General features: G+C 41.4%; 1 protein-coding gene across 1 annotated transcript in view; it reads left to right on the plus strand.

Moving 5' to 3' along the window:
* The first annotated feature begins 3,116 nt into the window (after positions 1–3,116).
* LTBP1 (latent transforming growth factor beta binding protein 1) overlaps positions 3,117–21,898 on the plus strand; it is a 375,845-nt gene continuing 357,063 nt past the window's right edge. The window contains exons 1-2 of the mRNA XM_077812182.1: positions 3,117–3,602; positions 4,749–4,819. Of these exons, the coding sequence (XP_077668308.1) occupies positions 3,172–3,602; positions 4,749–4,819 (502 nt within the window). The 5' untranslated portion in view covers positions 3,117–3,171. The remainder of the gene's footprint in view (positions 3,603–4,748; positions 4,820–21,898) is intronic.

The raw sequence follows: 21,898 nt of genomic DNA on the forward strand, positions 1-21,898 counted from the left end.
AGGGGACACCATCACAGGGCCTAATAACATCAGCCACACTATCAGAGGCTCGTTCACCTGCACATCCACCAATGTGATTTATGCCATCATGTGCCAGCAATGCCCCTCTGCCATGTACATTGGTCAAACTGGACAGTCTCTACGTAAAAGAATAAATGGACACAAATCAGATGTCAAGAATTATAACATTCATAAACCAGTCGGAGAACACTTCAATCTCTCTGGTCACGCAATCACAGACATGAAGGTCACTATCTTAAAACAAAAAAACTTCAAATCCAGACTCCAGCGAGAAACTGCTGAATTGGAATTCATTTGCAAATTGGATACTATTAATTTAGGCTTAAATAGAGACTGGGAGTGGCTAAGTCATTATGCAAGGTAGCCTATTTCCTCTTGTTTTTTCCTACCCCCCCCCCAGATGTTCTGGTTTAACTTGGATTTAAACTTGGAGAGTGGTCAGTTTTGGATGAGCTATTACCAGCAGGAGAGTGAGTTTGTGTGTGTATGGGGGTGGGTTTTTGGAGGGGGGTGAGGGAGTGAGAGAACCTGGATTTGTGCAGGAAATGGCCTAACTTCATTATCATGCACATTGTGTAAAGAGTTGTCACTTTGGATGGGCTATCACCAGCAGGAGAGTGAATTTGTGTGGGGGGGTGGAGGGTGAGAAAACCTGGATTTGTGCTGGAAATGGCCTAACCTGAAGATTACTTTAGATAAGCTATTACCAGCAGGACAGTGGGGTGGGAGGAGGTATTGTTTCATATTCTCTGTGTATATATAAAGTCTGCTGCAGTTTCCACGGTATGCATCTGATGAAGTGAGCTGTAGCTCACGAAAGCTCATGCTCAAATAAATTGGTTAGTCTCTAAGGTGCCACAAGTACTCCTTTTCTTTCATCAGCTGTAGCTCACGAAAGCTCATGCTCAAATAAATTGGTTAGTCTCTAAGGTGCCACAAGTACTCCTTTTCTTTTTGCGAATTAATTTCTTAGTTATATTAAAAGTAGGAGCTACTTTCAGGCTGTATCCTCCCTGTTTAGTTTTTTTCTGCACCACCTAGGACTTCCAGGGCTATTTTGAATGTAGCCTTTACCTGCATGCCTCTTGTACTGGTAGCATTTTCCCTTCAAATCATCACTGCTTAGTTCTAGGGGGGAGGGGTGTAGAAGACTTTGACATTGATGTGCTTCTGCTGTGGTGTGAATATAGCAACCCTTAACTCATCTATTTAAAACATCTATTTATATTTGAGGAGTTTTATATAGATGAGCTCTGGAGCAGAGGGAGCTGTTATGCTCATTATACTGACTCTTCCATGTAGCCTTGTCAATTTAAATGGCTTCTGTTTCATATACAGAATTGAGTAGCTGTGTCAATAGTTCTTAAGCACAAAATCCAGTCAGCTTGGGCCAGGCTCAAACTCCTAAAAGTCCTGGAAACGAGAACCCAAGGAGGAAGACCTGGGTTGCAACCTGACCAGTTAATGTGAAAAAATGTATTCTGTTTTCTCAATACCTTGTTCCATTTCTCATCTATAAAGGTGCATTGTAGATGGCTCTCACATATTAGCTCCCAAATGTTTCAAAGGATGGAATCTTCAGGATATCATATTAACTTTGACTTCTTTTATTTGTCTGTGATACTGAAGAAAATTATTAATAAAATCCATGTTACAAAAATAAATAAATGGAACTGGGACAAGTTTATCCCTGGCATAACTCTATGTTGGTGGAGTTACATAAGGGAAGAATTTGGGCAATTTGGTTTATATATTATTTTCAAGCTGTGGTAGTTATTATTTTTATAGTCCCTTCGGTGTACATAATGCTTTATAGTAATAATAATAATAAAAAGGCCCTGCTTTGAGGAATTTACAATCTAAGGTCCTGATCCTGCAAAGATTTAAGCATGTGTTTATCTTTACACATGTAAGTAATCTCAGTGACCTCAGTGAGATTGCTTACATGTGTAAAGTTAAACCTTTGCAGGATTTGGAGCCTTAGGCCCCAGTCCAGAAAACTGATCCATACAGATGGATACATGGAACCTAGCTGGACAGTGTTTAGTCATATTCCCTAATTTAGCATCCTATGCCTACCTTCTTTTATAAAGATCAATTGGATCATTATAATTCAAATAACTCTTAATCAAATAATTAAAGTAGTAACTTACTAAATAGTATTCACTTTGTGAAAGGGTGACTTACTTTGTTAAAAATTATCACATGATAGCAGTCACTGGCAAAAAGGTACATTTGAGGTGTGATGGAGGCATTAAGAATACACATTTGAATTGTACATTATAAGCGGATACATCTGCATCAGGTTATACCATCTTACATGTTCAAATTAATCTATACAGTTCCTACACCACTGTTTAGCTAGTGTGCGTGTACATTATAGTTACAGGGGCATTCTCATATCAGAAAACAACTTTATCAACACAATATCAACGCACTCTTAACTAGTAAAATCCCAGAAGTAAAAGATCCCTCAATGACTCCATTGAGTTCTTTGTCCCTTTCTTATAAAAGTGGGGAGGCAGAAAGCCCCTAGCTGTGGTTTTCTAGACCTACACTAACTATATTTTAAAGTGTATTGTGGCTAACGTCTCAGCCCCATTTTATAGTTTTCCCAATTAGGATTTGCTGCCTGACGTCATGTCTGCCCGAGATTGGCTGTTCAGCTCTGACACTCAGGGCAGCTACATATTCTCTCTGAGTCGCAGAGAAACTTTAAAAAGAGTTTTTGAGCCTGATCTGGCTTAAAGACTATTTCTTACACACACAGAGACCACTGGCAGCTCCAGCAGCCTAAACATCTGCTCCTTATTGAGAACCCCCTTCCATTGCTGTTGTTCCTCCTCCCCTTTTACTGCTGCTTAGAGCTCAGGTCTTGTCCAGACCTTCATCTCCTCTAACAATGTTTTCCTGCTCTGTGGAACAACTTGTTTGCTGAAATTTCCTAACCTTTTTGGGGGCGGAGGGGGGAGAACTAAGTTCCTCTCCTAGGAAAAAGCAAAGGCGAGTGGAAGCGGCAGCACCCCGGGGGCGGTGCAGCTCGCTCGCAGGCAAAGTGAGTTGCACACACACACAAACTTTGGAGGCGAGGAAATCCTTGCATCGGGAGCTTTGTCGCGTTTGCTGGCTGCCGGGGCTCTTGCTGTGGAAATGGCTTGGATCAGGTGGGGCTTTTTGCTCTGTGCATGTGTATTTTTGTCACCGGCACTCGACGCCGCTGAAAAGAGCAGGCTGAGGAGAATCTCATACGTACTGCGCCCCAGCCAGGCGGGCTCCCCCAGCAGCCGGCTGCAGAGCTCGGCTCCTCTCCGGGGCAAGCAGCAGCAGACTTTTAACATCGCGCTGAATGCCCGGTACAGCACCAGCACCTTGGAGCGGACTCGCCGGATGAGCAAACCGGGAAGTCCCAGCATGCAGCTCCGCTTGGGCTCCAGCGTGCAGCTCCATCACAGACCCGGTGGCCCCGCAGCCCTCTTCTCCAAGCCAACCAGGCTGGTTCAGCGCTCCAAGCTGCAGCAACGGGAGACCCTCAGCAACAGCAGCTCCAGCCCGCAGGGTCACCAGAGGCACCCGCTGCAGGGGTAAGGCGAGCTCACCCCCCCCCCCACTAGCCACCTCTCCCTCTCCAAGCAGCGGAGCTTCGGAGGGTCCCTTAGTGGGCTGCGGAACTAATGAAGTTACCATGCAAATACATGCCTCAGACCTCCCACCAACAGAGCAGGAGGGGCGGGCAGTGGCTTTTGCAGTCACCCTGGGGGGCATCTGAAGTAAGAGTGAGACTGATCGGCGTGGGAGGAGGGGAGCGGGGGAACTTCACGTAGCTCAACATCAAAAACGAACAGCCAAGTTCACAAAGGTGCGGGTGCATGCGGAGGGGGTTCATTGCCCCAAATACAGTATCCGCGGTCGGGATATCCCAGGGACATTCTTCATTGTTATGGTTTGACTGACGGCTGGAAAGTGGGGAGACACCCGACGTCACTGTCCCCCCGTGCCATGAGTCCCCCCCCTCATTTTCTCGGCTAGCCCTGCTGCAGCAGCTCTTTAAAACTGTGCCCCTCACTGCCTTCTCGCCCCTGCTGCAAAGGCTGCAGGGCTTTGTTTGTCTTTTCCTCAGCACCTGAGCGTGGAGCTGGCAGCCAGAGCAGATTTTAGCCTTGACGGAACTTTTTTTTTTTTTTGGGGGGTGGGGGAGTCGGATCCAGGTTTTGGGGTCTAATCTTTGGGAAAGCCCCAAGCAGTGCAACCAGCTCCGAAATCGGTAATCTCTCTCACATGCCCCTGCAGCTGGGCGCGGGGTTGGCTTGTCAGGTCACGTGCAAGGAAAGAGCTTGTGTGGCCCCAGCTACATCCACAAATCCCATTCCCTTTGTGGGGGCAGGGGAGACCCCATTAGAGGAGGTATTGAAAACAGCGAGCTTCTGTTACGATTTAGAGCTATTGTATCTTTCAGATTAGGGGGTTTCTCCTGTGGGCTTTAAACTCCGTTTCCTGTCAACTCCTGAAATGCATTATAGGGAGCAGCAGTTTGTGGAGTGCTTGTCTTCAGGCTCCTTAGTTCTTCCCGCCTTTTTCTCCCCCCTCGGTGTGGAACAGTATTTTCTGGAAGCAATAATGGTCCAGCTGTGAGCACTGTTGAATTACAGGGCACTGCTTTTAAAGCCCTGCACCTGGGCACGGGTACCTTGTCAAGTGCTGTGTTGGATTGTTTCCTTTCTTTACTACAGGGTGAATGTCTGTGGAGGACAGTGCTGTCATGGCTGGAGCAAAGCTCCTGGCTTCCAGAGGTGCACTAAACGTAAGTGTCTGTGTGGTAACTGGGGATGTCTGGCTATCTGGGAGGGGATTTGATAGTCCAAGGTGTAGCCCCAGGCAATCATTAATCATCAGAAAATAACCTGGCAAAGTCAGAACCTACAAATTGGGGGGCTGAGGGGGTGTGGGGAAATCCCAGGCCTATGGATTATTTTTTATTAGGCGATGAGATACTAACAAGCTCACTGAACTGTTGTTTGGCTAGTAAATTTGCTTGTTTATCTCTCTGTTTCATTTGGATTTTAAATATTTACACACTTGTGAGAAGGTAGCAATGCTGTAATCTTAACGTTTGGATTTTCATTCCATTCTAAACCCTGTTTCCTGGCCCTCATAACTTTCTTAAAGAATGAGCATTTCTCAAGTTGATTCTCTGCACAGAGGTGGAATTTTGGGGAAAACTTTGTAAAATGTCATTCAGATGTGTTTGAGTGATCAGAGTGTGAAGGAAACCCTTGCTGTTCATGTGTTGTGACATTTGTGAGTGGAGGGGACTTGGGACCTGAATGGGGTACAGAAGCTCCCAAACATGCAGAAGTGGGGGGTAGTTACTCTGCAGCATGCACCCTCCTGGCTCCAGAGACACATGTGAGAACCACATGGTCAAGCTCTGCAGAGGGGTGGAGCACACTGGGGGAAGGGTGGAGCTGGAAAATGGCCATGCTGTAAGGCATCCTCCCTTGCATATCTACAGGAATTAACAGCGTAAAATAATTCTGGGTGGGTCAGCATTATTATTCCTTGCGTAAGGAACCCTTGCTGAGTGGGGCAGGATTCAGGGGTGGCTGTAAACTTCTTCGCAGATGCACTGTTACCCTGGGTCTTGGGAAGAGTTGGAAGCTACTGCAGGGACTCAGGCTCTCCACATGGATGGCCTAGCTTCTGCTAGGTATCCAGAAAATGAAACAGACCCTGGAACATTGATCAGTTTAGCAATCAGCAATTTTGTTTGTTTTTGTTTTGGTTCCCTATGTGGGATTTTCCAACATAGTAGGCAATGTGGCTCTCAGTCCTCAGTGAGGTCATATATCTTTGACCTGTATGGAAAAATGTGTTAAGAACTAAAAAAAATATAATAGAATGGGTAGTTAAAGAGAACACACAGAGTACACGGTTTCCCCTTCCCAATTTCCTTTACATTGAATGCAGTCTTTCAGACTTGTATGTCCTCAAAAATGTGTGGATTGAAATAAATGTTGCTGTGTTTATTTCAACAATTTAAATGTTTAAATAAACATTCAAGTAATAGATTGAATGGCTGATTACTTATATATGTAAGGAAACAGAAATATTTTAAAGTGATTAATTTCAGGGCTTGAAAATCATACCTCATACTAAGTCACTAACATGGGTAAAAATATCCGCATCACCAAGCTCCTGCAATTTAAGACATAAAACAGTTGTTCACTGTGTATTGTATTTAATCACAATGTGTGACAGTCAAATATTTTCAATACATTCAACAAATTAATTTACATCATCACATTTTTTCATTTTTATACCTTCTTTCTCTTCCTGGCTTCATTCCACTTCTTTTCTCTTGTATTTCCATCAGTCACTAGTGTCTCTCTCCCTCTTTGAGCAGTTTCAGTGTCCTTTTCCTCTTTCTGTATCCCTTTATAGTTTTCTTTATTATAAATTTGTGTTCTCTCTCCTCTCCTATAATTTCTGCCTCTTTCACTTTTCCAAATTAGCCACTGATTCTTTCCTTTTTTCTCCTTTATTACTCTTTTCTAACTTCCAAGCACCTTGCATCTGTCTTGATGCTGAATGGCTTACTCTATTCATTTTCTATTTTAATACATATGGCTTGAAAAATTTATCAGACACCTGACAGACAGAAAATTAACAGGGAGAACAGTCTTTCTCTCTAGTTCTCCCTCCTACTTTAGAGTCTCTGATTTTGGCTCCCCCTCACCAGTGATTATCTTCAGTGTTTGTCTCTGCTGCTACTCAGTTTCCCAAGATGTAGTACAGTGACATTGACCTGGGTCTTCTGAGATTGGCTTGGCCTACACTTAAAAATTAGGTTGACCTAGCTATTGTAGTCAGGGGTGTGAAAAAACCCACACCTCTGACTGTTATAGCTGTGCTGACCTAACCCCCAGTGTAGATGCAGCTGTGTCAATGGAAGAATGCTTCCGTGGATGTAGCTAATTTTGTTTGGGGCGTGGTGTTCCCACATTGAAGGAAAAAACCCTTCTGTTAGTGTAGGCTGAGCCTGTGCTATAGAGTTATGCAGGCATAGCTATGCTGACATAGCTAAACTGGTATTGTCTCCTTAGTGTAGACATGGCCTAAATAGTGTTCACTTGGTCGCAACTTGGCAAAGCTATGTATAGCACCAGAGGTGCTGGAGATGTATGTCTGAAGATGTAGGATGATAGCACTATGTTAGCTTAGTTTTGGAAGGGTAACTCCAAAGCCATAAGAGCCAGAAACCTCCTTTTTTAAAAGAAAGCGTGGATGTGCAGAAGTTGATGGATTTCACATATAATTACTACTCTCCCCCCCCCCCCCCCCCCAAGTGAGTAGGTTTTTGAGCCCTGCTTAATAATTTTTTCCTTACTGGAATGGCTGTATTTGGTAGGGGATACCTTCCCACATACAGAGCCCTCTGCAGGGGTGGCTGGGCCTGTAGTGCCTCCTGTTCCAGGGGGTGGCAGTCCCTCCAGGACACCCTGCTTCGAACAGCAGCTGCTGAGCTTCCCCCCACCCTCCCCCCCAGCTGCTTTAATGGCAGTACTTGGTAGCCCCTTTCCTGAAACAGTGGCAATAGGGGCACTGCAGCTGATTGTGTGCAGTCTTAGGAAGAAGAAAAGGAGTACTTGTGGCACCTTAGAGACTAACCAATTTATTTGAGCATGAGCTTTCGTGAGCTACAGCTCACTTCATCGGATGCATACCGTGGAAACTGCAGAAGACATTATATACACACAGAGACCATGAAACAATACCTCCTCCCACCCCACTGTCCTGCTGGTAATAGCTTATCTAAAGTGATCATCAAGTTGGGCCATTTCCAGCACAAATCCAGGTTTTCTCACCCTCTGCCCCCGCACACACAAACTCACTCACTCTCCTGCTGGTAATAGCCCATCCAGAGTGACCACTCTCTTCACAATGTGTATGATAATCAAGGTGGGCCATTTCCTGCATAAATCCAGGTTCTCTCACTCCCTCACCCCCCTCCAAAAACCACACACACAAACTCACTCTCCTGCTGGTAATAGCTTATCCAAAGTGACCACTCTCCCTACAATGTGCATGATAATCAAGGTGGGCCATTTCCAGCACAAATCCAGGTTTTCTCACCCCCCCCACCCCCATACACACACAAACTCACTCTCTTGCTGGTAATAGCTTATCTAAAGTGATCATCAAGTTGGGCCATTTCCAGCACAAATCCAGGTGCCACAAGTACTCTTTTTCTTTTTGCGAATACAGACTAACACGGCTGTTACTCTGAAACCAGTCTTAGGAAGATATCACTTACACATCATGTACTAAGTGGGCAAGTGGATTTTTCAAGCTCTGGTTATAAACTACATAGTTTGGAGCTATACTGCTTGCTACGTTTACAAGTGTCACCAACTCTATTGAGCTTCTTGATCTTACAATCTGTTCCTGCTTCAGTGGGTGAGTTTATACATTCCTGTAAGTAACCAAACAGCTTTGCAGTTAATTGCCTGTGAGTAAATGTGCACCACATCCAACTTTAAGCATGGGATTGTCTCCTGGAATGCTCAATCTTTCTTTCTTTCAAAATAAATAATTTTCAAACTTAGCAAAACTCTGCTGCTCAGCAATCATATACTTATTGTGTAATAAGTATGGAGTTGTAAAGTTGTCTTTAAAAGAAAATGTGTTTAGAGCTATTTGACAATGGGAAAATAGCTTCAAACCAGCTGAGAAGATTTTTCTCAGACTCTCAAAAACATTCACCTTTAGATACAGACCACACATGGAAAATTTGAGCCCAAACAATAAATATTTTGGAAAGTTGTGAGCATGTGAAATGGACTTGGCTGTAGTGGTTATAACAAGTAAAAGTGCTATAATAAGGCACTGTCAAATTTTGAAATGTCACTCAGTTTTTATAATACATTTAATAACAGCACTTAGTATTTGTTGCATTTTCAAAGCATTATGCAAAAACACACTAATTTAATTAATTCTCCAACATTCCTTTGAGGCAGCTAAAAAAGCATTATCCCTTTTGTTAGCAGATAGGGAAATGAAGGCAGTGAGAGAGGTTAAATGTGGCCTTGGGCAAGTCACAACAACTGATCGGCAGAGCTGGAATTGGAAATTAGGAGTTCCTGGCTCCCAGCCCCATACCCATTCCATTGGGTCATATTATTTTTCAACTGTGGTATTTGATAGTTAGTAGCAAACTCCTGCCTATTGGGTACAACTTCTCTTTATAGAATTACCCCTTTCTTTCATTTTGTTTATGATTACAAAGGGCTTTATTTTATTTTTTTTGTACTTGGGAAATTCCAAAGATTACTCCCTGCTGTTTGCAGTACTTGGAATCTCCCAAACAGTGCATGAAAGCACTTTATAATTATAGCAGAAAGAGATAGGCAGAGGAGAATTTACAAATATATTATAAACAGTACACTAGTACAGAATGTTAATTTGAGCTGTTTCTTAGCATGCACAGTGTAACCGTTGCATATCCTAATAAAAATACTGGTGCCTTGAGGAATTCTAGAGTCCATTAATGGACTGGGACTAATGAATGCTGGGGGGCAGGTGGGGACAGAGTTGTTGGGTTGTAATTGGTAAAAGGAAACACCAGCATGTTGTTGCAAAGATGAGGGGAACGATACCTATCAGGTCAGGCGGATAAATAATCTGTCATTAAACTTTTTCATTTTACTATTAACTATACCTATGTTTTCCTTTCAGAACTAATTTACAAGTTGGTTCTTTTTAATCTGTTCTTTGGTTTTACTTTTAAGCACTTGTCTTTCAGTTACTCAAATTAACTTGGATAATTTGTTTCTACCTTAGCTAACTTTTTCATTTGGATAAAAGTTCTGTTTTCATTTCAGATAGAAAGATGGTCCTTAATTGCAGTATTATTACTGTGTATTTATTTACAGTAGTGCCCCATTATGTGCTTTCCTTTCACACACTTATTGATCCATGGACAGAGAGAAAAGAGTCTGATTCTTGTATTTACATTATGCTAGAGTGCCTTGTTGGCCTCCCTGCCATTTTTATCCATCAATTCCATTGCTGTGGGGATGGGAGAGAGTTAGGAGTCCTCCCATCAGCAGAAACGTTTCAGCTACGTCTGTCAGTTTGCCCTTTTTTTGGGGAGATAGACTGCCCACAACTAGGTGAGACTTTCTCCCCATTGTCTTTGTGCCCCAGCCTTGACTTTACCTGGTAGTAATAAACTCTAACTTATATTTTTCTATCTATACTTTGAGGGATCAAGCAGTTGGTTGTCCTTCTACTACAAATCAGATGCTATGTTGTGATGTGAACTGGCACTCATTACAGCAATGTGTGGGTGTTAAATAGCATATTCAAATCAAATTTCTTAGGCTCTTCAGAGCATTCAAACAGTTAAATAGGTGTCTATAGAGGACTCAAAGAAAAGCTGTCGAATCTTCTGGGTCCTTTCTTGATTTGGTATGTATATGCAGTTGTGTTAAGGCTTAACCACACCCATTTTTCAAATGGTATTGGGAGGAGCCTATGGGTCCAGTGTTTTCTCTGTGGGACTTCCTGGTTATTTGCTTTAAACATTGTGTATTGTGCACTGCAAAACCCCCAAACATGAACATTTTGAACAGAATGTGCAATGATTGCTGTGACACTTTGGGGTTCAACCCAGTCCAATAAAGGGTGGTTTTTACCACTTGCCCTGCAACTTTGGGTCCCTTCACTGCTGTGGGTCACACCCCTGACACCAACACCCTGGCTTCCGCTACCCAGTTATTTTTTGCAGAGTGACCCCAATGCCCTCCCAGATGGCTGCCTTCCTTCCTGTCTGAGAGAAAGCATGTTTCTCCTTGTGTTTGGTCACATGCTTTACAGCATAATAGCAGCGAGGATCCATAATTCCTCACAGTGTTAATGCATACATTACACAATGATATTAATCACCCGTGTGTTCCGCTGGTGATAGTTGAGTTGTTACCTCCCCTCCTTGTTAGCTTGAGGGCTTTGTTTACTTTATATGTAATGTATCTTAATTGTCTCTGCCTGGCATCTAGGCTGGTCAGAAAAGCAAATACATATTCCTTTGTTTAAGGTAGACTATTTATGCACTGCTTGCCAAACACATTTTAAGAACATAATTCTAGTGCACTTTTATAACTCTTTGTACACGCACCTTACATATTAATGATCAGTGAGTTGTTAGTTTTTCAATGATATATTGCATGCCATCTTTTGGTGTATATATCATAACAACAGTGTGTTAGGTGTTAAGTATGTCAGACCTGATCAGTTGCTGACAGAGTAGTGAACTCCAATGGGCCTCTGTCACAATTGCACATTAAGTAAACAACAAGAACATAATTTGGAGGAGGTATAGGGTGCAGAAAGAGTTGTGTAAGTACTTTCTAGGTTAAAATAGACTGGTTTCATAGGAAAATCTTCCTGATGTTTTGCTTGTGTAGCTTGACTTATGCCAAGAAACAAGTACCTCCTCTTGATAAAATGTTCCGTTCTCATTGGTATCATTTCATCCTTCACTTTAATTTGCACATAAGAAAAAAAAATTTCGTCCTTGTTAGCAAGCTTATTTAAGTAAGGAGACAGAAACATCTTTCCACATATAGATTCAGAAATTTGAGTAGTCACTTCTTGATAAAAATGAAGTAGCTTTCTCAGTCCTCTCTAGCAGGAACAGACACTCGTAATCCAGATAGATTTTCTGTTATCTCTAGGTGGTGTTTTAGGTTGGGATTTTCAAAGATCGTAACAGCAAGGCACTCAAATCCCAGTTAAATTCACTTGTGTTTGAGCACCTAACTCCCTTATTTTCCTTTGAAAATAATTCAGTAGCTTTAATGATTTATTTTCTCTAACCGAATTAATGGAAAGTTCTCCAGTGCTAGATATTTCTTTCAAATATTTTTTTCACAATTGAGTTTTAAGTATTTGGTTTAATTTGTACTCCGCTAAACTCTGGATTCAAAATTAAATATCCTAGCTACAAGGTGGTCCATTTATGAATTTTTTTATTTAACTCTACTGTGTTCAATTTATTATTTGTTTCTTCCAAAATACTTCGTAGCAAAGTGAGCAAGCGCTTTGGTCAGAAGGGCTAAAATGGTGTCCACGTGTTGGAACTCTAAAACTCTATGCCACAGTCCTTCTGTAATTATTGGTGGTGGTCTATTTCCCAAACCCCTAAGGTGCTAGTAGCATGCCCAGTGTACTGTGTCTCAGAGGCAAGCACTGTAGGTGCTTCAGCAGGTAGCCTGTAGGCACTAGCCGTGGTCAGTCCCCGTAACCACTCAGACACATGGCTAAGTGAAAGGGTATTTTACTAGGGCTGACAGGAAAATGGAAAGATTGCAAATACCCTGTGTACAGAGGCTTAAAGAGTTACAATTCAAAGTGAGCAATAGCAGTTCCTGTTCGGGTCCCTGGGGTGGTCCAATTGAGTCAGGGCTCTTCAGGCATAGTGCCTGGGGTGTCCTCTCCAGTCCAGTCCCTGGCCAAGCAAATAGGCGCTTGAAGGTTTCCAAGCCAGGTTCAGTTAATGTGTCTCAATGGGGCTACTTTGCACTAGTTTCCTGCCCAGCTGCTGCTGCTCCCACATAAGTCCTACACAGAACTGTGATGTCACAGCCTGTTCTGAGTGCGGCTCTGTCCACAGATTCTGGGGCTTCTCTCCAGCTCCCTGCTGCTCAATCCCTAAAGATCCCAGACACTTCCTGGTTCAGGACCTTTTTCCTTACCTGGCCAGGGAATGGGGAGAGGGCTGATGGGGAAATGTAATCCCTGCTTAGCTGGAGGAAGGGGATGTACAGTGGGGAGGAGGCTGATGGGAGTGTTAGTCTCCTGCTTTGCAGATCCATCACACTTTGAATTCAAACCAACATTGATGACATCAGTGCTCTGGACTCTTTGGCTTTTCTGTGTATTGGAGACCTGTAAGAATGATGCATAGGGAGAGGACGCTTTTGGGTCATTGCATTTGAAAACAAAAGAAGGATGTGCAGCATCTGAAAACTTAATTTTGCTTCTACTTTCAAAACTCATTATATCATGATGCACTTAAAATGTTTTTCAGATCATGCATTTCACCTTAGTAGTATATGCTTTATAAGCTATGTTAAGAACGTTATTAGTCAAGCATTTCAAGTATCAAAATATGCAATATGCAGCATGTAACCGGCCTAATAAGGTGTACTTTTGCTAACATGAAATTTTCAGTGCCTCTAGTTGAATCCGCCTTTAATTTCTGATGAACTTTGGCATTTTAAGAGTATTCCATAAAGTTGCAAAGAGAAGAATCTTTGAGTATTTTATACATTATACTAACCAGACACTTATTTTTATATTGGGAGTAAAAGATTAAGAATATATAGTGAAGGCATTGTTTTTGTCCCATTCCTAGAGGTCATGTTTACACAATCATAGAAGTCAATATAGGAATGTATCAAATGTTTTGAAATGGACCAGTTAAGAATTCCAACAATGTTGCACACTTTTATTAGTATTGAGGAAAAGAATTCCCTTTGGCCTCACAGTTATAAGAACAAAGTCCATGTGCAGAAAGATATAGATGCTCATAATGTTTCCTCCACAGGGATTACAAGGATCAGATCACTTTTCCAAAGAGTATAGTATTGTTTTTTTTTTTTTTTCTGAATCAAAAAAAAGCTGAATGAAAAATTTTTTATAGAACTATCTGCAAGATGGCTGTTACATTTCTTTCAGCTGATTTATAGTAAAAAAATTCTCAGTTTAATGATTTTGTAGTCCTATTTGTTGTTGTTCTTGCAGAAATAAAATAGTTTGCCAAATCCACTCAGACATAATTTTTGAAAATTATTCCTATGAGATATATAATCAAATGGTTGTGGGGAAAAAAAACATGAATGGCCAGTAATTTGTAGGTGCAGTGTCTTTGCTTGCCTCCTTTGGAATAATGTTTTGAGATCTATGGATGAAAAGAACCATATAAGTGCTAAGTATTGTTGATATGTGTTTATTTTTAATGTGTTCACAGTTAACGTGTTAATATTAAAGTCTCATAATTATTCCTGACTTCAGTCATTCTAGCAGTTCAGCGTTAATGTTGTCTGAGTATGACCCTTGGGTCCAGTCCTACAGTTATATCTACACAGCAATTAAACAGTTGTGGTTGGCCTGGGTCAGCTGACTTGGGCTCCTGGGGTTTGGGCTGCTGGGCTGTAAAATTGCTGTGTAGAAGTTTGGGCTTCAGTTGGAGCCTGAGCTCTGGGATCCCACAATGGGGAGAGTCCCACAGCCTGGGCTCCTGTGTGGGGCCAAACATCTACACAGCAATTTCTAGCCCTGCAGCCCAAGCCCTGCAAGCCCAAGTCAGCTGACCTGAGCCAGCTGTGACCATGCTGAGGGTCTTTTATTCCAGTGCAGATGTACCCAAACAGACTATGGACACCTACAAAATGAAGAACATTTATGATTGCACTGTCTCTCTGCCTACCTTTTTAAAAATGTTGACCATCCTTCCCGTTCCAATTTTATAGAGACTGTGCCGTGGCTGCACGTTCACTCCACCATAATACAGTTCAGATCTTAATAGTTAACAGACAGCTGTTGGTCTGCTGTCCAAATTCAGCTCTCTGTTTCAGTGATGTAAATCCAGAGTAATACCATTGAGTTCAATGCTGTTACTTTGGATGTATACCATTGTACTGATAGTAATTGAAAGATTCCAATGAGTTTACACAAGTATCTAGGTTGTTCAAATAAACCTAATATTGAACTTCTAATCACACAGGGTGAAATTTGCCACATACAGATGGCCAGCAAAAGGTCCAGTCCTTAAGACTCACTTCTCCAGAAAAAAGGGTTTTTTTTCTGATGGCCCTCTGCACAACGGTGAATTTCACTCATGGAGAATACTGAAATATCACTTCAGTATATACAAAGATAACAATGTATTGGACTAAATACAATATTATATTAATATAAAAATCAGCATCAAAATAAAAATAGTACTTACCATGCCCTGTTATACTGCACCTGTACGAGCCTATTCTAGTATGGCGTGGAAAGGAACTTGAAACCACTGCTTCTGGAGCAGGTGGTATTATCACAACTCCACCTTTTTTCACAGAATCTAGAACATAGAATATCAGGGTTGGAAGGGATCTCAGGAGGTCCTCTAGTCCACCCCCCTGCTCAAAGCAGGACCAATCCCCAACTAAATCATCCTAGCAAGGGTTTTGTCAAGCCTGACCTTAAAAACCTCTAAGGAAGAAGATTCCACCACCTCCCTAGGTAATGCATTCCAGTGCTTCACCACCCTCCTAGTGAAAAAGTTTTTCCTAATATCCAATCTAAACCTCCCCCACTGCAGCTTGAGACCATTACTCCTCGTTCTGTCATCGGCTACCACTGAGAACAGAGTAGATCCATCCTCTTTGGAACCCCCTTTCAGGTAGTTGAAAGCAGCTATCAAATCCCCCCTCATTCTTCTCTTCTGCAGACTAAATAATCCCAGCCTCACCTCATAAATCATGTGCTCCACTTTTGTTGCCCTCCACTGGACTCTTTCCAGTTTTTTCCACATCCTTCTTGTAGTGTGGGGCCCAAAACTGGATACAGTACTCCAGATGAGGCCTCACCAATGTCGAATAGAGGGGAATGATCACGTCCCTCGATCTACTGGCAGTGCTTCTACTTATACAGCCCAAAATGTCGTTAGCCTTCTTGGCAACAAGGGCACACTATTGACTCGTATCCAGCTTCTCGTCCACTGTAACCCCTCGGTCCTCTTCTGCAGAACTGCTGCCTAGCCGCTCAGTCCCTAGTTTGTAGCAGTGCATGGGATTCTTCCAACCTAAGTGCAGGACTCTGAACCTCATCAGATTTCTTTTGGCCTAATCCTCTAATTTGTTTGTCCCTCTATATCCTATCTCTATTCTCCAGCATATCTACCACTCCTCCCAGTTTAGTGTCGTCTGCAGACTTGCTGAGAGTGCAATCCATGCCATCCTCCAGATTATTAATGAAGATATTGAACAAAACCGGCCCCAGGACCGATTCTTGGGGCACTCCGCTTGACACCGGCTGCCAGCTAGACAGGGAGCCATTGATTACTACCTGTTGAGCCAAACGATCTAGCCAGCTTTCCATCCACCTTATGTCCATTTATCCAGCCCAATCTTTAACTTTTCTCATCTTTACCTAAAATTGATCCAGACATCTTTTCCAGATTTTACTGCACTGGAATCTGAAACAATGCCACATTTACGTTGTTTTAATCTTACCTCTAGTGACTATATATTTTTAACTTTTTTATATTCATTTTGTCTGGCAATTTATTTTATATGGGAGAAGGTAGCAAAAAGAGATCAAAGCAGATATTTTTGGAAATTAATAAAGGATGGGTAATATTTCATCAAACCCATGGAAGCTGATGCATATTGTGACAATGTGTGCATTAATGGAGCTATTGAGAAGCCGCTATTCTATTTGAATTGGTGGCTGGCTATGTGCTGTTAAGAAGTAAAAATTCAACATGGATTTATTGTTTGAACAAGAAGAAAATATTTAAAGTCTGGGCTCACTAGAAATAATACAAGACTTATAAAGTTATAAATTAAAGTCATTATTTTCATTTAATTAAAAATTCAATGTTGAGAGTGAAAAAATATCTGAATCCATCACTCAAGAGACAAGCAAAAACCAGTTGCCTGATAGAGCTGGTCTTTAAATAATAGTCAAGAATGTATGGAGAACTTTGAAAAGACTTTGAAGTGACTTTTGACAAAGGTTTGCTTAGTGAAAGTGATCCTAAATGCAGGTTTCACTGTACAGTTCAATTCATTAAAGGCTACACTGGAGACACTGAAAAAATAAACTTGAAAACAAAATAACGTTATTAGAGAGGAAGAACTTTACAGTTCAAGGTGAAAATCAAGAGTGAAGTTTTTAAAACCCACAACTGGGGTCAGATTCTCAAAAGTGCTGAGCATCCGGCAACTCCCATTGAAAAAAATCTGATCACTTCATTTGGGTGCCTTAGTACAAGCTGATGTCTTCTGAAAATCTGTCCCAAAATGTATGGATATTTTGAACCAAATTTAGCCCTGTGTAAACAGGCACAGATATATTTGACTTTGGTGGAGCTATACCATCTTATACTAAGCATGAATTTGACCCTATTTGCTCTTATATGAAACATTTTTAGGTTGAAATTGTTTTTTTTTTTCTTATTTCTTATATTAAATGTTTGTTTCTCTGTTAACTATTTTTTTACATAACGTTAATAAAAGTCTCTGTAAATTCATTGAAACTAACTTTGAATTTGAAGACTTTAAGTAATGTTCTGTGTTATCAATTGATCTTCAGGCAATTAAAAATAAAATAACACTTCTTGTATAATATTCCCAGACAAAAATTATATTAAAATGGAATTAGAGTTGAGAGTACATATCAGTAATTTAGGAAAAAATACATTACAGGGAAGTTGGTATTATCCCAAAATTGAGTATTTATAAGACAAAGAAATTCAAACATGCGCATATATGTATGTAATTAGGGCACCCAAGTAACCTTCACTCTTCCCTGTAGTGATGCCATCCAGTAACTGCCATGATTATGATTATGAGGCATTGTATTGTTTGTGGTTTGAGATTAAATGTAATTTTTAAAAAGACACATCAGTTTTTTTTTTCTTCCCCTCTCTTCCCCCCCCCCCCTTGTGATGTCACTATGGGGCAGAGTTAAGATTGCTTTGAGTGCCCCAACTGTGCAGTTCTATACCTTAACATGTTTGGCTTTCTTTTAAGTTTAATCTTGACTCTGAATTTCCTGGGCTTATAAAACTAGGCTTTTGAGATGACTGAAACATTCCTGTGATGTATATATTACCCTGTATTACTGACTGTTTGTTTGTTTTGTTTCAGCCTTAACTCCGTCTTAACATAGTTTCTGTCTAGGAATTTCCTTGGTTGTTTTGTTTAATTAAAAATTCCATAAATGCACAGTAAACAATACATTCAAAAAGAATGTTTGCATGTGGTATTTCAAAAAATGTACATATGAAATATCAACATTAAATTTAAAAAAAAAATCTTTCATAACCATATTCACCAGTATGTTCTCGCTGCTTTATGCCATTCTCTAGTAGCACAAAGCAGACAGAGTGAACTGGTCAATTAAGCTCTTTGCAGCACCAGAGCAGTGCAGAGCAGCTGGAGTGTATATCCTAGTTTCCCCTTCCTTTGTGGAACCATGCAGTCAGACCTGTAATTACAAAAACATTACATTAGGTGCTCATCCTCCAGCCCCCCACTTTGAAATTTACAGCTCTAATACGCCAACAGTTTTACATGTGTTTAACTTTGGAACTAACCCCATGCTTATTGTCTCCAACAGAACTACTGTACTCATGTGCTTATAGTTAATAGGCATGCAAATGTTTCCAGGATAGGGGCCTGAAAGTATATGTTTTACAGAATTGAAACAGTTCTAAAGACCTTTGTTACTGTTTTAAATAATGTGTACTACATTAATTTATTATATTAAAAGAGTAGAGTAAATATATTGACTAAAAACTAAAATATATTGGAATGGCAGTTTAAATGTAAGTGACTTTTATTTCCTTTGGTGGTGCCAGAGGGAATACGGTGTGTGTATATATATATCAATTGTTGAATTGCAAGAAAAGAGTATTTGATTGGTACTTAGATTATTTTATTGTGAAATATTATAGGAGTTTCAAGGCTTTCTTTCAGTTGATATCACATACTGATACTAGATAACTTTCAAAGCTCTCCTTCCCCATTCTTTAATTATTAAAACAATTGTTTCACATTTAGAGCATTATTCACAAGAATACTGTTGGATTAAATGTCTGATTAGAGTGAAAATCACATTTTTTCCCTTTTGTATTTCTTCCTTTTGCAGAGTTATGGACTAACATTTCATGCTGAGACTTGGAAGCTTTTTGTTTATTTTGTAATTGAGACCCTTTGACCTCTGTGTTGGGTGTGAGATTCAAATGATCAGGTCTGAGTGCTATAGGGTCTGATACAGATGGTGCAGACATGCTTCTGTTAACCACCTGCTGATATATATAGTGTTCTTGATTCGTCACTGCATTATTCCAGTTTTAAACCAGTGTAATTTTCTTGATATTTTTTTTTTAAACCACTATTGTGACCACCAAATTCTGGCTTGACCAATTTAAAGCAGTCACTGTATTTTATAGTGGCTTCTCACAGCCACTCATGGGCCACTCCATAACCCAGAAATAGCTGGAGTACTGAATATTGAGGACATATGTCTTCACCACCAAAACACCCCTCTTCCACTGCCTTCTGCAAAGCCTCATAGAATATCAGGGTTGGAAGGGACCTCAGGAGGTCATCTAGTCCAACTCCCTGCTCAAAGCAGGACCAATCCCCAACTAAATCATCACAGCCAGGGCTTTGTCAAGCCTGACCTTAAAAACCTCTAAGGAAGGAGATTCCACCACCTCCCCAGGTAATGCATTCCAGTGCTTCACCACCCTCCTAGTGAAAAAGTTTTTCCTAATATCCGACTGTCCTAAATATAAAGGGAAGGGTAAACACCTTTAACATCTGTCCTGGCCAGAGGAAAAACCCTTTCACCTGTAAAGGGTTAAGAAGCTAGGATAACCTCACTGGCACCTGACCAAAATAACCAATGAGGAGACAAGATACTTTCAAAGCTGGAGGGGGGGAGAAACAAAGATTCTCTCGGTCTGTGTGTTGTTTTTTGCAAGGAACAGAAAAGGAATGGAGTCTTAGAACTTAGTAACTAAGCTAGTTAGATATGCATTAGATTCTGTTTTGTTTAAATGGCTGATAAAATAAGTTGTGCTGAATGGAATGTATATTCCTGTTTTTTTGTCTTTTTGTAACTTAAGGTTTTGCCTAGAGGGATTCTGTGTGTTTTGAATCTGATTCCCCTGATTACCATCCTGATTTTACAGAGGTGATTCTTTTACTTTTTCTTCAATTAAAATTCTTCTTTTAAGTACCTGATTGCTTTTTCATTGTTCTTAATATCCAAGGGTTTGGGTTTGTGTTCACCTATGCAAATTGGTGAGGATTTTTATCAAGCCTTCCCCAGGAAAGGGGGTGTAGGTTTTGGGGGGAAAGACGTTTCCAAGCGGGGTCTTTCCCTGTTACCTATTTGTTAGACGCTTGGTGGTGGCAGCAACAAAGTTCAAGGGCAAAAGGTAAAATAGTTTGTACCTTGGAGAAGTTTTACCCTAAGCTGGTAAAAATAAGCTTAGGGGCTTTTCATGCAGGTCCCCACATCTGTACCCTAAAGTTCAGAGTGGGCAAGGAACCTTGACATGTTTTCTCCGCGCCCCCGCCCCCCCCACTTTGAAAGTATCTTGTCTCCTCATTGGTCATTTTGGTCAGGTGCCAGCGAGAAACAGAAAACCTCATGATATGGGTGGGGGTGGCTTCAAAAGGCTGGCCTTGGGGGGGAAGATGTGTATGGGAATGCAAATTCTCAACTAGGAGGCCAGCACCTGTGTAATAGCTACCGTGGTACCTGGAAATGGAATGGCAACTAAGGTGGCCCCCACAAGCCCTATGGAAATAATGAAAAGGGGAGGAGCTCACTGGGAATTAACGGAGGGGTGTGTAAAATAGTGTAAATCAATAGAAGATGTTTGGATGTGCCCCTCTCCTATGACTATAGAGGAGCAGGATCAATGGCCTATGCAAGGGGTGGACAATTGGATGTACTGTGTATAAGGTGTTTTGCTGGGAATGTACATATTACTGGGGGCACAATTACACCAGCCCATAACCAAACTACACCCATCTACATGCTGCTATATGGACTTTGGTGCACAAATGGATCTGTGAATCTTATTGCTGTGAATAAGCCAGGGCTTACTGCCTAATTCCATACCAAGTGGTCAAGCTGGTTTGGACAATATCCCATTTCTCTGTGAACATTCAATGGACTTGTGATATGGACAAAAGCATACAAAACTTGCAGGAGCAGCTTGTTGCAACTGCCAGCAACTGGACACAAGATCGTGACCCCATCGAAGGAGGAGAGGGAGTGTTTTGGGGGTGTCTCGGATGTTGGACCATACTGCAGTGGTCAGGACTCGGTGTTGCTGTGGATTTTGTATTGTTAACTGTACTTGTGTTACGTTGCATAGGGAGATAACCTATTAGGAATGTAATAAGCCCTCCAAACCCTGCAGTGTACTAGACAACCCGGACCCAACCTTCTCAGGCCCACTCTAATGGGAAGTCTGGAACACTAATTGGAATAGGTGTGGTATGCCCGTATGAGAGAAGGTGCAGGGCACAATACTACACAAGGGGCAGTGGGACAAATGGAATATCGACACCTTCCACCTTGATGCCTGGCCCTATCAGGAAATGTGTCGCCATATGTCCTATGCTTTTCCAGGGATACCTGGGCAGGAGGATCCCAAAAGAAAAAGGAAAAAAAAAAGGGGTGGAGTGTTAGGATATAGATATTCAGGCCTGTCTGTAAAGGCCTATACTCTAAGAATTTAGGTGTATTCTTATCGCTTGGCTAGTGATAGAGGTATAAAAGAAAGAATCAAAACCACTGTCTGCCAGTGTAAGGGCCTTCTCTCACTGTGACAGTTTGTGGCCCTGTGCTTAGGCTCAGGCCTTTGGCTAAGCAGCAGAGGCAGCCATAAGCTGGGAAGCGAACGGTCACATCCTCACATTCCAAACTAGTCACATTGAAATAAGGTGCTATTGGGCTGTTAGGCACTATCAGGACAGGATTGTATTCCTATCAGCTCCAGAGAAAGGGAAGTGCCTAGAAAATGTAAAAGGAAACTTAGTCTGATAGGTTTCAGAGTAACAGCCGTGTTAGTCTG

This window comes from Eretmochelys imbricata, chromosome 3 (genome assembly GCF_965152235.1).
Source record: "Eretmochelys imbricata isolate rEreImb1 chromosome 3, rEreImb1.hap1, whole genome shotgun sequence".
Lineage (NCBI taxonomy): Eukaryota > Metazoa > Chordata > Testudines > Cheloniidae > Eretmochelys > Eretmochelys imbricata.